General features: G+C 39.0%; 1 protein-coding gene across 1 annotated transcript; it reads left to right on the forward strand.

Annotated features, from left to right (window-relative positions):
* The first annotated feature begins 1,796 nt into the window (after positions 1-1,796).
* On the forward strand, positions 1,797-13,117 carry ada2 (adenosine deaminase 2). Its single transcript, XM_015353111.2, has 10 exons — positions 1,797-2,148; positions 5,960-6,280; positions 6,399-6,621; positions 7,135-7,345; positions 7,958-8,085; positions 9,282-9,372; positions 9,950-10,058; positions 10,911-11,068; positions 11,453-11,655; positions 12,950-13,117. The coding sequence occupies exons 2-10, from the start codon at positions 5,965-5,967 to the stop codon at positions 13,056-13,058; spliced, it is 1,548 nt and encodes a 515-aa protein (XP_015208597.1). The 5' UTR covers positions 1,797-2,148; positions 5,960-5,964; the 3' UTR covers positions 13,059-13,117.
* Positions 13,118-14,106: the final 989 nt, after the last annotated feature.

Genomic DNA, 14,106 nt, shown 5'->3' on the forward strand with positions numbered 1-14,106 from the left:
GTATGCGAAAAGACTAATTCCTAATGCAAGAAATTGTATAGGGTTAATAAAGTGATGTTATGTTATGTTAGTGCCTCTCTGTATGTTCCAAGTCTAGCCCAATCTCGAAAACTTAGGTAAAGAAAAGATAGTACAAATTCATTGATGCTGCCCTTTGTCATTAGAATGTTCTCAGGTGTGCATTTTATAAATCTTTTCTTCTGAACTCAGGGAGATATATATACATTTTGTTTTCAAAATGAAGATTTAAATATGATCTGGGTGAAGCTTAAGGTACATAAGAATGTAAAGTTTACAAAAGTGAGAAAGCTGACTGGCCCTTCTAGCCCATTTGGTTGTTAGTATTTATCTTTTCCATCTTTTTTTGAAAGAAGCCAGGGTTTGGGCTTTATTAACAAGGCTGCTGAGAAGTTTGTTCCATACTCACTCAACCCTTTCTGTAAAGAAGTGTCTCCCTTTCTCTCTTAAATGCACTTCTATGTAGTTTCCACTTGTGACCTCTCATTCGTATTTGTGATCTGGACCTCCAGACACCATAAAGCAAGTACTTTTAAGGGGAACATGGGTTTTAGATATATGAACCAGCTTACCAGCTCTGTTATATACCCTGCTGAGCTGAGGTCAAAAACACATAAAAGCTTAATAATAATAATAATTGCTTACACTTATATAGCGCTTTTCTGGACACTCCACTCAAAGCGATTTACATGTAATGGGGACTCCCCTCCACCACCACCAATGTGCAGCATCCACCTGGATGATGCGACGGCAGCCATAGTGCGCCAGAACGCTCACTACACATCAGCTATCAGTGGGGAGGAGAGCAGAATAATGTAGCCAATTCATAGAGGGGGATTATTAGGAGGCCATGATTGGTAAGGGCCAATTGGAAATTTGGCCAGGACACCAAGGTTACACCCCTACTCTTTTCGAGAAGCGCCCTGGGATTTTTAATGAAACAAGAGAGTCAGGACCTCGGTTTTACGTCTCATCCGAAGGACGGCGCCTGTTTACAGTATAGTGTCCCCGTCACTATACTGGGGCATGAGGACCCACATGGACCGCAGGGTGAGCGCCCCCTGCTGGTCCCACTAACACCTCTTTAACAGAAACTCTTGCTTCTGATATACTCCTGTAACTAGTTGTGAGTGTCTATAACATGCTATTCAGACATTCTGTTTAACCAATGTATCCGGGGCCCTTTAAGAATCTGAGCTTTCAATAACTAAAGAGGCAGCACTAGTCAGGCGGACTTTTCCTGTTATGCATAAAACATAAACTAAGTGAAATCCTTAGGGGGGAAAGTGTTTAACAGCACTGTAAGCAAGATTGTGCCAAACAAATACATATCTGTCTCCATAGCAAAACATTTGGCTGCAAATTTTAAATCCATGAGCCTTTGAGACATTCAATGAAAGGCCCCACCAGTTTCCAAAGAATCCATCGTACACTACATCACTACTCTAAGTACGGTTAAACTAATCAGCTGTTTGTCAAATCAGGTTTGTCACAACGTTTCCGAAAGTGGGACAGCGTCAGTTACGCTGTGTAACATCGTATGCAGAAGCAGCTCTGGGATTGCGGACATGACGAAACTCTATGTCAACAAATTTCAATTTGTGGGGAATTCTTGTTCTTGTGCACTCGGCGCAGCAAAGTATAAGCTATCGGCTTTTGTGAAGACGCATGTTTAATTAACAGCTGTGGTTAAAAAAAATCAAATAACTTGGATTTTAAATCATAATACGCCAAAGCAAGAACATCAGTTTCAAGCCAGGTGTCGTAGTGCTTTGCATGTGTAAAACGCATGACCCAAGGCGACAGCGAAATCAGCTTCAGAAAAACAGTCACGGTTGGGTGCACTGGTTTCCTTTTCTCTCGCACAAATGTATGCTGTATTACTAACAGCTAACTAGCGTTAACTTATTTTTTTTAAAAAACGAATGAGAATTCTTTCTCGGTAGGTTACACACGATCTCCTGAGGTCATGCAATCTGTAGTACAGTATTGACGGAAAATAAGGGATGTGACGTATTATGTCGGAGGCAAGGGAGTGTAACTAGTACAACAGCTGTTTTTCACTTCCCTTCGCAAAGCTGACTTGCTTTGAGACTGTACACAACCAACATTGAAGCTCTTTTGTGAGAGGTGAGAAAATTAAGTTTCAGTGGATACAGAATAGAGTATTTTTTGCCGTTGTTATATGTTGTCTGTGCAGTCGGGAGCGGCGTCTTTCAGCTGGGCGCAGCTGAGACCATTAAACGAGAATGATTCTATTTAGGTTTTAGCTTAGTTGTGATTCAATTGCACATTTGTAATTTATGCCATTCCCTTGTCTTGGAGGTCGGTTTTGTTGTTATAGTGGCCATTGGGTAACCTGCTTTGTTGTTATTTAGCAATCACCTGTTGAGTAATCCGAGATTTAAACAACGGGTTTTAGTTTCTGATGGTCCATATAACAAGTCAAATTAATCAAAGTCTCAATTGCAATATAAAATACGATATGGCAAATGATAGGCAGATTAATTCTACTTGAATGTGAGAAAGCGAATAGCCCAGAGCAGTCCTGAAGGCAAACACACACCGAAGTTTACCAGTCGGGCAAGCTTGCGCTGTACAGCAGATAACACCACCCTTGACGGTCTTAAACCTTTAACCTTACAAACCTAGAAAACGTTACCGTGGTTTAAGAATAACCTTTGAAATTTGACTTTGGTAAGTGTTCAGTACTATGTTCACTATAGATCTGAAAGTACAAATACCGAAAGAACAGCCCTGGGAAAAAACCCTAAACTTTCAAATTAATTTGGCACTATATACTGTAGGTTCGGGTGGAGAGAACAATTGCATTTTTTTCCTTGGGAAACAAAAACCCACCTGAAGTTTTTTTTTGTTCGAAAATGAATTGCACAAGTTCTGTCAAATAATTTTAGAGACATTTTCATGATTTTCCAGAACAGTCACTTTACCATAATACTGTAGGATAACTGTTTTTCAGTCCTCCATTTGTAACTTGAACTTCCTTCCAGTTAAATTATGGTCAGCACTATAGCTAAATTCATCCAGAGGGTGTGGATTAATGCTGAATGGTCCCAACTCCTATTTCTTAATTTACTGCAATTTAATACAGCCCATTAACCTCTCAGCATGGTGGGAGGAACTGGAGCACCTGCAGAAAACCCGCCCAATTCTATGAATCCTTAAATATTTTGCACATTTCATACTTTTCATGGAAAATAGGCATTTAACAATAGGTAATAAAACATACAAGACATCATGTTTGTACTGTGCCTCATGGTGAACAAACAGTTATAACAGGACATAGTCAATATGTTACATTTAATCACCAAATTTCGCCTGTGTTTCTTTTTGTCACCTGGCCTCAATGATAAGCATTGATTTGGTGATACAGCATTCGGAAAATTCTAAATTCTATAGAATTATAGAAATTATAGTTTTCTATAATTTAGTATGGCTATGAAATAAAGAAAACAAGACATTTGCTTTTCTTACGTTTTTCTCTTCACTAAATGCTTCAATATACAGTAGTTATGATTCCAGCCTGAACGATGCTTTGATATGTACTGTGTGACTTGTTAAAATGCCACTTTTTTGGTCATTCAATTAAAGCATTTCCACCTTGTTTTGTGCACATCTTGTTTTAAGGCTCCACCTTAAAACTAATTATGTCCCAGAAGAAAATGTGTGTTCTAGGTCAAAGTGTTCTGCTGTAATTAATTATAAAGTCATGGTCCGGATGGTGTAGTTAAAGTTTTCTCTCTAAAGAGTGCTCCATTAGCATTATTCCAACTGAATTTAAAACTGAAATAGCTTATAAATCATACTGAAAACATAGAGTATCTTAAGCAGGAAAATGAATGTCATTGCTGTGTGACTTCCAAGAGAACATCAGTGGCAGATCTCTTTTATCATTACATCACTTTCAGTAACCACTTATGCAGTTCAGGGTCACAGTGGCCTGAGCCTATCTGAAAGGCAGGATACAACCTGGACAGGATGCCAGTCCATCGCAGGGCAGAGACAGATACAAACACACATACATCCACTCACACCAGGGCCAGTTTTTACAGAAGCCAACATCTCTTTGGGTGAGGGTGGAATCACGAGCATGTATCTTTCTTTTATATTTTTGTTTGGCATTGCAGGTGGGGAAGTGAAAGAGCCCAGAGAGGAGTTAAAGCAGAGTTCCTCATTTATGTTCCTCATAAATGGCTGTTGTGATTTCTAGTGTGCTTCAAAGAGTGATGTATGAGGACAGATATGTCCCCCCATGGCATTCAAACAGCCCATCACTTTGTACTGTTTGCAAAAGTTGTAGAATTGTGGCCTTCGTGCTGAGTTCACTGTAATTTCACTATACAAATCTTCATAATTAAAGTGATGCAGACACATATTGAAATACCAATAATTTTTACCAAGAACTGGCATAAGAATTTTGTAAAGGAACAAGTAATACGTTTATTCAATGCTGAAAATGGAAGAATGAGAGAAAGAAAACACGCTTCTTACAAGCTTTTCAGCATGGAATAACCCTATTACTTGTTCCTTTGCAGCCTACGCATGCTGACACAGCTGCTCACCTGAACTAAGAATTTTGTAGTTTTATTTCTAGCTATCCAAATTGGACCGTACACACTTTTCCAACAGGGCCTTGTTCCTTTATATTTCTGAAATGAAGAAAAGAATCCAGGTTTTGTCCACCTGTATTTCTAATGCAGTGTTGAGTGTCAAACTGCATTTGCACTATTTGCATGTCCCGACAAAAGCCTTTTTGTCTCTTTCATGACTGCAATTGCTAGGTTTGACACAGATAATTAAGATAAGCCTTTCCCCTTCTCCTCAAATTTGTACAGGGTATGTTTCCATGTTGTGTTAATAATTTAGAAGCTTAGAGTCACTCTTTAAAGATTCCTTCCCATAATTGCTGGTAATCTGCCTTTTAATCTCATAACATGCAGTAATTGCAGGAGGTCCCTAGAATGTAATTGTAAAAGATTTAGACTATATAAGACATTCCCTTATGGAGCTCTCAGCTGGAGAGTTGATAGGAGCCACAACATAATAATAATAAATAACAACAACACAGCTTTAACCCCCAACCTCACCAACTAAATCTTCCCCAGGTATGAATCAAGGGGACAACTTTTTCAAAATGTAAGTTTTCCATTTTTTGAGAAACAGGTTTTAATGATTTTTAATGTTTTGAAGAACTCACAAATAAATACATTTTCCCCAACCCACCACCACTACCTGTGGTACCTTACAGGTTTTCTAACCAAAGAACACTTCAGATGAAATCATACAGCTATGCTAGAGGTCCTGTACAATAAATACGCTTCATCTCCTCAGATCTCCCAGAACAGAGTAGAGCTCCAGGCAGAAGGTGAAGATGCCAAAAGATAAAGCAGAGGTTTTGACACAGCTCCAACATCTTTTGAGAGTCTTTGACTTTCTCTTAGCCTCTTTAAAAATGACTGAAAAATGACTGATGGAAACCAGTCCGTCCATTTGGGGCAAGGATCTACAAGTAAATTCAAAATAATTTAAATTTCGGATACTCTGATCATTTATCATTTGTCTTCTCTTTCTCATGTTTCTTAAGTTTTTAGCTTGGGGGAGACCATCCAACCAGTTTCTGTTTCTGCCCCACCTTTGGAGTTTTGGAACATGCATGTCATTTCTAACATTCATATCACTAATCTAAATAGTAACAGCAGCTAAAGGTTTATAAGACGTCTTTCACAAAATTTGTTCCTGACATTTTCAGTGGATTGCCAACACAAATAATTGATGGTGGATAAGAAAAGCAGAGAGCGTAGTAACAGGCAGCAGGAGCTGAAACTTTGAGGTAACATCCTGGTGTATCGTTCACGTGATTTAAAAATAGCGTGATGTTGAAGCCGTCTGTTGTTTCCTGTCTTCCGTTCTTCTCTGATAGAGATAATGAAGGTTCAGACCATCCGTGGAGGCCTAGAGCTGTTCCTGCTGGCTGTTAGTCTGGCCTGTCAATGCCGGTGTGCTCCAGACCCCAGGGAGAGAGCCAAGCTATTCCAGCAGGAGGATTTCCTGAGGACAGGGGGAAATGTTGTGCTGATGGAGGCAGAACTAAATGTCAACAAATACCTCCAGAAACTGAAGGAGCAGGAGGTGGCAGATTGCAGGATCTCAGGAAAGTTCCCCCCAGCTATGCACTTCTTCAAGGCTAGAAGTCTCATTGAGGAAAGCCGTGTCTTCAAGTTTTTACAAAAAATGCCCAAAGGTAATCACATTTTAACCACCGCTTAAAATTGAAGGAGTCTGAGGCCTGGTGTTGTCTGCCTTTCCTGAAATGGAAGCTTCATACTGCCTTTAATGAGTTGTTGCCTGTCTTTCTCCAGGTGCTGCCCTGCATGTTCACGACTTCTCTATCGTGAATGTTGACTGGCTGGTCAGGAATGTCAGCTATTGGCCCCATTGTTACATCTGCTTCACCACCAACCAATCAGTGCGATTTCACTTCTTCGATAAAGCCCCTTACACCAGGCTGTCGGGGTGCTCCCACTGGGTGTTACTGGATACACTGAGGAAGAAGATGGGCAATTCCACAGACTTCGATAACAGGTGAGCTTCATACTTTTATTAATGGGTAACTTTTATTAATGGGTCAGACTCCCTGGAATGGCTAATCCAATACAAACCGGTCCACACAAAGACTGCTTATTAGTCCAATAAAATTATTTTTTACCAGTGAGTAAAACTTGCTGTATGGAGAGAATTTGAATAAATTAGCTATTACATAAAGTCTGATAAAAGGAAAAATGGAACCCTTTCTTTTTCAAGTCAATATTGATAGATTTCTCTTTTTAGAATTCCATTCAGCAACGTTGAATATTCGTGCAAAAGGATATAACTACAGTTTGTATTAAAATAGTTGCACGGTAAAGATATTTAGAAATATTACAAGACATATATCAGTATCTGGCAGTGCATAGGATCCAGGAAACAGTCCCCACTGGAAATGTTCTGAGTTCTCTAAAATGTATCCAAGGTGAATAATGGTTCCTGCAGAAAATAAATGTACTGTTATCTTTGTTTCTTATGCATTTTCTGTGCTTTTCGTTGTTCGCTAAACAGCTTAATCCGAAACCTGACGATGTTCACAGAAGACCCAGAGGTAGCCTACCCTACCCAGGATTTAGTATGGAGGAAGTTTGAGGAAGTGTTTACAGCTTCCATAGGACTCATCTCTTATGCACCTATCTTTAAAGCATACTTCTATCAAGGCCTGCTCCAGTTCTACCAGGACAACATCATGTATGTAGAGCTCCGGGCTCTGCTGTCACCAGTAAGTCCAGCTACAGTACATATTAGAAGCAAGAGCAATCTTAAAAACATATACAAAAAGTTTCAAAGTCTCCTCGCGGCTTTCCAAAATTCTTTTTAGAGGGATGGATCTTGGAGGGACAGTGTAGTTGTTGGTTTTTGAAAATGCTTAATGATCTAAATCAGCTCATTTTTGGCTTAGGACCAGGATATATCAGGAGACCACAGAACGACATGTACTTGTATGTCTTTGTGAAATATTTACCTTGGGTGTGATAATGGATTACGGGTTTGATTGAATTTAAATGTACTTGAACAAGATGCTCTTCCTCAGTTCGAAACATGATACCATTGTACATTTTTGACCATGTAACATCTTCAGAAGGAAATGGATGTGTGGGTATGAAGAAAAGTACCTGTGTTGCCTTGGGCAACAATTTTCATGTAAGTCAAGCCAGGAAAGCATTTTAGGATTTGAATTTGAGGTTGCAATAAGGAGTTTGCAGAAATTGAAGAACAATACAAGATACGTTTTAAGCCCAAGTAAACTGAGAGGAGTGTCTGTCCATCTTATTTTTTTTTAAATGGTGTCATATTTGAACTGAATTTGAATTCCTTGTGGATTTTATAACAGACCTATGAGCTGGATGGAACAAGGCATGACATGGACTGGTCGATGACGGCTTATCAGCAAGTCGGCAGACAGTTTGTGGCAGATCATCCAGACTTCCTGGGAGCCCGAGTAATATTCACAGTGCACAGGTAAGTATATGGTGCTACGGAACTCTGATCAGAAAATGACAAGTATTCCTACTATTGCAGAGATGATTTACAAATATATTTCAGAATTTTTAGCCAATAGAATGCCACAGAAAATCTTGACATAAATATAAAACATTTTAGGGGTATTTTTGCATACTTTGGGGAAGTTTTTTTGCATACTTTGGAAAGATTGATATCTTTTTGAAAAAAAGCTATTACATTTGCTCATATTTTTCACAGTATTTCTGTCTTATAAAACTGTGTGAAATGTATATTGTGAAACAACTGAAATTATATTGTGAAGTACTGTATATTTTAGGCTTAGATCATTTAATACAGTACGTTTTACAAGTTATATTAAATCGTATAAATTAAATATATATACAATAGTGTGTGGTACGGTGGTGCAGTAATTAGCATGGCTGCCTCACAGTGCTGGGGCCCTGGACTCACTTACAGACCAGGGCTTCTATCTGCATGTAGTTTGGATGTTCTCCTCTTGTTTGTATGGATTTTCTCTAGGTGTTCCTCTGGGTGTGCCGGTTTTCTCCCACAGTCAAAAAACGTGCTGTTAAGTTAGTTGATTTCTGGGAAAAATTGACCCTGGTGTGACTGTGTGCGTGTCTGTTTGTGTCCTGTCCCATCCAGGGTGTACCCCATCTTGCTCTAGTTGCTTGCCAGCATAGGCTTCAGCTCCCCCACTACCTTGATTTTGATGAAGCAGTTAGAAAATAATAAAATACAATATGATATACATTGTACAAAAGTAGTAAAGTACCTTTCAACCTAAGTGTACTCCAAAGCCTTTTCTCAAAGATTGTGTAATTTATGTTGTAATGGATGGTTGAAAAAAGTGAAAATTAAAAAGCCTCCTCTGTATCTTCGGTCACTCATGCTGCCATTTGGAAATCTTTTAAAAATATTAAGCATTCCCTAAAGTTTTAAGCCCATGGTAGTTCTGAAAATCACCTTAATAGTTTTGTGAAAGACTATAACGAATGGCATTTTCCATTGATCATTGTTAACACATTATGATATAGATTCCATTTCTTGCAAAAGTTTTCATTTATTTTTAGTTTCTTTGTGAGTGCTTTGCATTTAGCCAGTACCTGTCAATATCCCAGCTCCAAGCAACCCCACTGTGAGCTAACAGCTTGCTTAAAGGCAGGTCTTCCATTGTTTCATGTGTTTAACAGGGGTATGAATGTTTCGCAAGTCAAAAAGGCCGTTGAAGATGCAATGAGGCTGAAAACAAAGTTCCCTGAAGTAATGGCTGGCTTTGATTTGGTAAGAACCTCTCAAATTTCCACAACAGCTGGAGGTATTCGCACAGCAAGCTGTGAAAATACAAAGTGAAAATTCGCAAAAGGAAAAGAAGGCCACGGAATGTCAAATGAATACCTAGGAGTTGTAATTTTAAATTTAAGGTGTCTTGTTATATTAATTGAAATGACTTATTTTTAATAAGCAAAGGCTGGAACTAGGCGTGTGTTATGCATTTTCAAGACCATCACAGGCCTTGTTCCATGGTCCTTCTTTAGTGTAAGTTTTCGTGTTTTGGTTGAAAACAGTAACTTTATAGAACGTGCCCTTTATTTGTAATTCAACAAAAAGGGGAATCATTGCAAAAGAGGGCAAATAATTTTGCTGTGCACCGTATGTCACTGAAATCATACAGAGATCCAAAGTACAGCTGTTGTAAAAACACTGTCTCCCTTGACATTAAAAATACTGAAAGTCTGAATTATTTTAAACTGAATATAGAAACCTGAATGTGCTTTATATCAATGGTTTGTAACACTTGTGATCTCTAAAATATTTTATTAATTTTGTGATGTCTTGTTAAATATCAAACTTTTCATAGGTGGGCTATGAAGATGGTGGTAACCCACTGTGGTACTTCAGAGAACCACTGTCTCTGCCAGCTCAGAGGGGATTCCAACTCCAATACTTCTTCCATGCAGGAGAGACAGGTGAGTCTAGCAGTCAGTGTGAGAAGGGGGCAGCTCATTGACCTTTTAAAGGGGCACTGCAATGCTATTTTTATATTTCAGTGTAAGAAAGAATCAGCATTGATGAGTGTATTTCAAACCACAATAACAGTAAAATGTCCCAAGTACTGTAACTTGTGAAACCTCCAATTTACATCACAAAATGCACAATTTCCAAGTGTGCTCAGCACCATGTTCTGCAATTCAGAAGGAGGCAACAAAACTTCCGGTCACATGATGCAGCCTTATTACATTGTAAAGAAGAACTCATCCCTTTTAATCCAATAGAAATATTGCTCTGTACTTCGAGATGGTTTTATAATAATAATTTTTCTGGACACTCCACTCAAAGCGCTTTACAGGTAATGGGGACTTCCCTCCACAATCACCAATGTACAGCATCCACCTGGTTTTGCCAACAAATACTATTTATCTAGTGAACTCTGCATGCAAATCACATTGGAACATTTCTGCATTGAAATTTCTGCTGGACAACCTGTACTTATTTGCTTGTACATCACATTACATTAGTTATTACAGTGACTAGTGAGCAATAAGGAGCCTCTTCACGTTGCAATTAGTGGGATTTCTCGCTGTCCCTCGTGGTGAGATCAGGGCTCTGTGAAAACATAGTGACTTACAGTACTTTCACAAAGTTCATGACTTTGTGCTTAATTCAAAATTTGTAAATTATTTCCATAATGTCAAAAATTGGGACAGCAGTTCCCATATAAAGGTCTTGCCTCTGCTGGACCAAGGCTGACGACCCTCTCCTCCAGGAGATGATGTTAATGAACGTGACAGTGGCTGACAGCTTCGATTCTTTCTCTGCAGACTGGGATGGCATAAATGTGGACCAGAACGTGGTTGATGCTCTCTTGTTTAACACCAGTCGTATTGGGCATGGTTACGCACTGGTACACCACCCAGTTGCCAAGCAACTCTCCAGGAAGAGGGCAGTCCCAGTAGAGGTCTGCCCTATCTCAAACCAGGTAGTCCAGCTCTCAACTTGTGTCCCTTGCATCACAAAGCATGGTCTGAACCCATGGACAGCAAAGATATACCACAGCCACAACATGCACTGTGAGGGTTAATTCAAGGTACAAAGCATTAAACAATTAGAGTACTGTACCTGTTAGAGGACTCTGTTTTGTGGGTCATACTCATGAAGTTTTAAAGGTCCCTTTGAACGTTCCATTGTTAGTGACCTAACTCCTCTTGCTTGTACTTTAAAAAATGTATTTTTTCTTTTGTTCTGCTCCCATCTTATTTTGAAAAGTGTAATTTATGTATGTTTTGAACTTACCATCATTGATTAAAGGATGATTTAAGAAAATCCAGAGCTACACAGTCCTACCCACCCTCTGCCTTCACAGGTGCTGAAGCTGCTGTCAGACCTGAGGAATCATCCAGCCGCTGTCCTGATGGCAGAAAGGCACCCTATGGTGATCAGCTCAGATGACCCTGCTGCCTTTGGCTCCAGTGGGCTGTCCTATGACTTCTATGAGGCATTCATGGGTATCGGAGGAATGCGGTCTAATCTGGGGACTCTAAAGGAGCTGGCCATGAATTCCATCAAGTAAGTCCTTATTCTTCACGGATGCGGTTAATATCAGGTCCCTAGTGTTCTTTTAGTGTCAACTAAAGTTTAGTAGTTTTTCCGTTGTCTTTTCGTGCCTGTAAGCAGGTTGAGTTTGAAATGAACACAAGGGTAAATCTGAACAGTTTACATGGATACTGTGCAAACTGTGTTTCTTACACAAAATACACACTGGTAAGGAAAATTCATTCTCGATGTTAAAGAAATATTCCATTCTTGCAATAGTGAATTTTCCAATGGTTTGAAAGGTAATTTTATTATTAAGAAGTAATAGAAGTAATATCTTAATAAAGGGACAAAATAGACTCAGATCCGCTTCCTAATCTATATCAGTGATCAAGATTCTGGTATAGCCATTAAACATGTCATATTCACAGATTTCAGTCTGTATTGATCTAGATTGTTGTTTAAATTGCTGTGTGCAGTGATAAAATGTATCAGCTATTTACTGTTGTGTTCAATGGTCAGAGCAATTAACCCCCTGTATTAGTGTAACCAAGTAGATCTTCTAAGAGTTTATACCCATTACAGCAATATTGTGAAGAGAACACAAATAGAAATGTTAAGAAATTAGTCCTTGCAAAAAAATATCTAAAATATCGGACATATTGGCGTCTTACATTTGTCCATGTATGCTTGTCCTCCCATGTCTTATTTTGTGCCCTATACTGTACTTCCTGGGTAGGTTTAGGTTTGCTGCAACCCCTCCCACGATTTAGCCATTTTATGATAATGTTGGATGGATCAAACATATAATATAGCAGTTTATTCACTGAGTGTTTCTCTTGTTTGGTATTTCATGAAAAAGGCTATTGCTACACTTAGTTATTGAGCGGGTGGGGACTCTATTCAGCAAAGATTCAAAGGAAAATTAACAACCCTTTCCTATCTGAAAGGTGCCCTGTCCTGTTGTTTATCCTAATAATAACTGGGCCTTAGATAATTGGAATATTAAATGAACACATAATTTGTGATCTGTTTATTTTATTTTCACCTCTAAAACGTCTGGAGACATTAAGTTTTTTTAAAAATAAATGACAGCTCCTGAAATCTGCCAATCTGTAGGCTCTTTAAGGTATCAAAATGCTTTAATTAAGCTAAGGAGTATTGTAATTACCCACTGATGTACTGTAACTATATTAGCACTGGACCACCAGGCAAAAGATGTAGGGATAATGAGGAACCAGAGAGGGAGAAACCATCCTAAACGAGTCTCCACTTTTCCCATTGATCTTCAGAGAAGGGCTCTGACATACTGTTTTCTGTTTCCCAGGTACAGCTCCCTGCCGCCTGAACTGAAGGAGAAAGCAAAAGCACTGTGGCAGATGAAGTGGGAGGCTTTCATTTCTGAGACATCAAATCTTCACTTGAGAGACCTATAAGAGCTCAAACCCCCGGTTTGTTAGGTTTTAATAATAATATCAGTAATAGATTCCTTGAACTTGTCTACCATTTTTGAACTCTGAAGGATCCCAACACACTTCACATATAGGAGGGGACCCACTCTGTCATCCACTGAAAGACAGTACCCACCTGGGTAGCCATTATGTGCCAGAGGCATTATGGCCATTATGGGCCAGGTTCTGCAAGAGTCAGATTTTAGAATTTATGCCATTACTCTTACAACCAGTGTGACAGAATCTTTCATGGGCCCATTTTAAACTTAGAGGGGGGCCCTCCTACATTACTGTGGCATAATACTGGGCCCTTGGTTTGGAAATTCAAGTCCAGAGGTTAGAGTGCCACCTAATGGTTCAACAACTCAACAGCAACCGTAAACTTCTCCAATCCCTGTACTGACCAGGCCCAAATTTGTTTAGCTTCTGAGATCTGACAAGATAAGGCTACATTGTAGGACTGTTGCTTGGAAAGCCCTGGGTTAAAGTGATGCAAGGTATTGCAATAATGACAGAACCGGTAGCCTTTTAATATGTCCTACTGACATGTCACAATTACCTGCTGAAATCAATAACAAAAAAAAAGTACTAATGTTTGTGTGTATTGTATTGTTTGTGTTTTGAATTGTTTGTTTTAGGATTGTGATAAACTTTGTTTTTTAAAGGTTTATTCACTACTAAGTAGTGCAATGTTGTAGGTAATAAGACTGTTTTACATGTAAATAAGTAAAATTGTAAATATATTTGATAAATTGTGTTTTACATTTTGGACAGTTTTCTTTGTGCAGGAAAGGTACATAAACACTGCAGTGGTAAAACTACCAAACACCAATCTTTTTGGCATATCTTCAAATATTACTCAGCTACCATCTAGTCTTATGTTTCAGGTTAGGAAATTATAGGACAGCGTGAAAAACTGTCTGGACTATAAAGAAGGGAATGAAGATGTCTGGGTCAATATAGCTGGTAACTCTAGCTACGTAAACCTGTGGCATTTGAGGTTGTGGTGGGAAATTGCAGAACTACCAGAAAT

The sequence above is a fragment of the Lepisosteus oculatus genome, chromosome 7 (genome assembly GCF_040954835.1).
Source record: "Lepisosteus oculatus isolate fLepOcu1 chromosome 7, fLepOcu1.hap2, whole genome shotgun sequence".
Taxonomy (NCBI): Eukaryota; Metazoa; Chordata; class Actinopteri; order Semionotiformes; family Lepisosteidae; genus Lepisosteus; species Lepisosteus oculatus.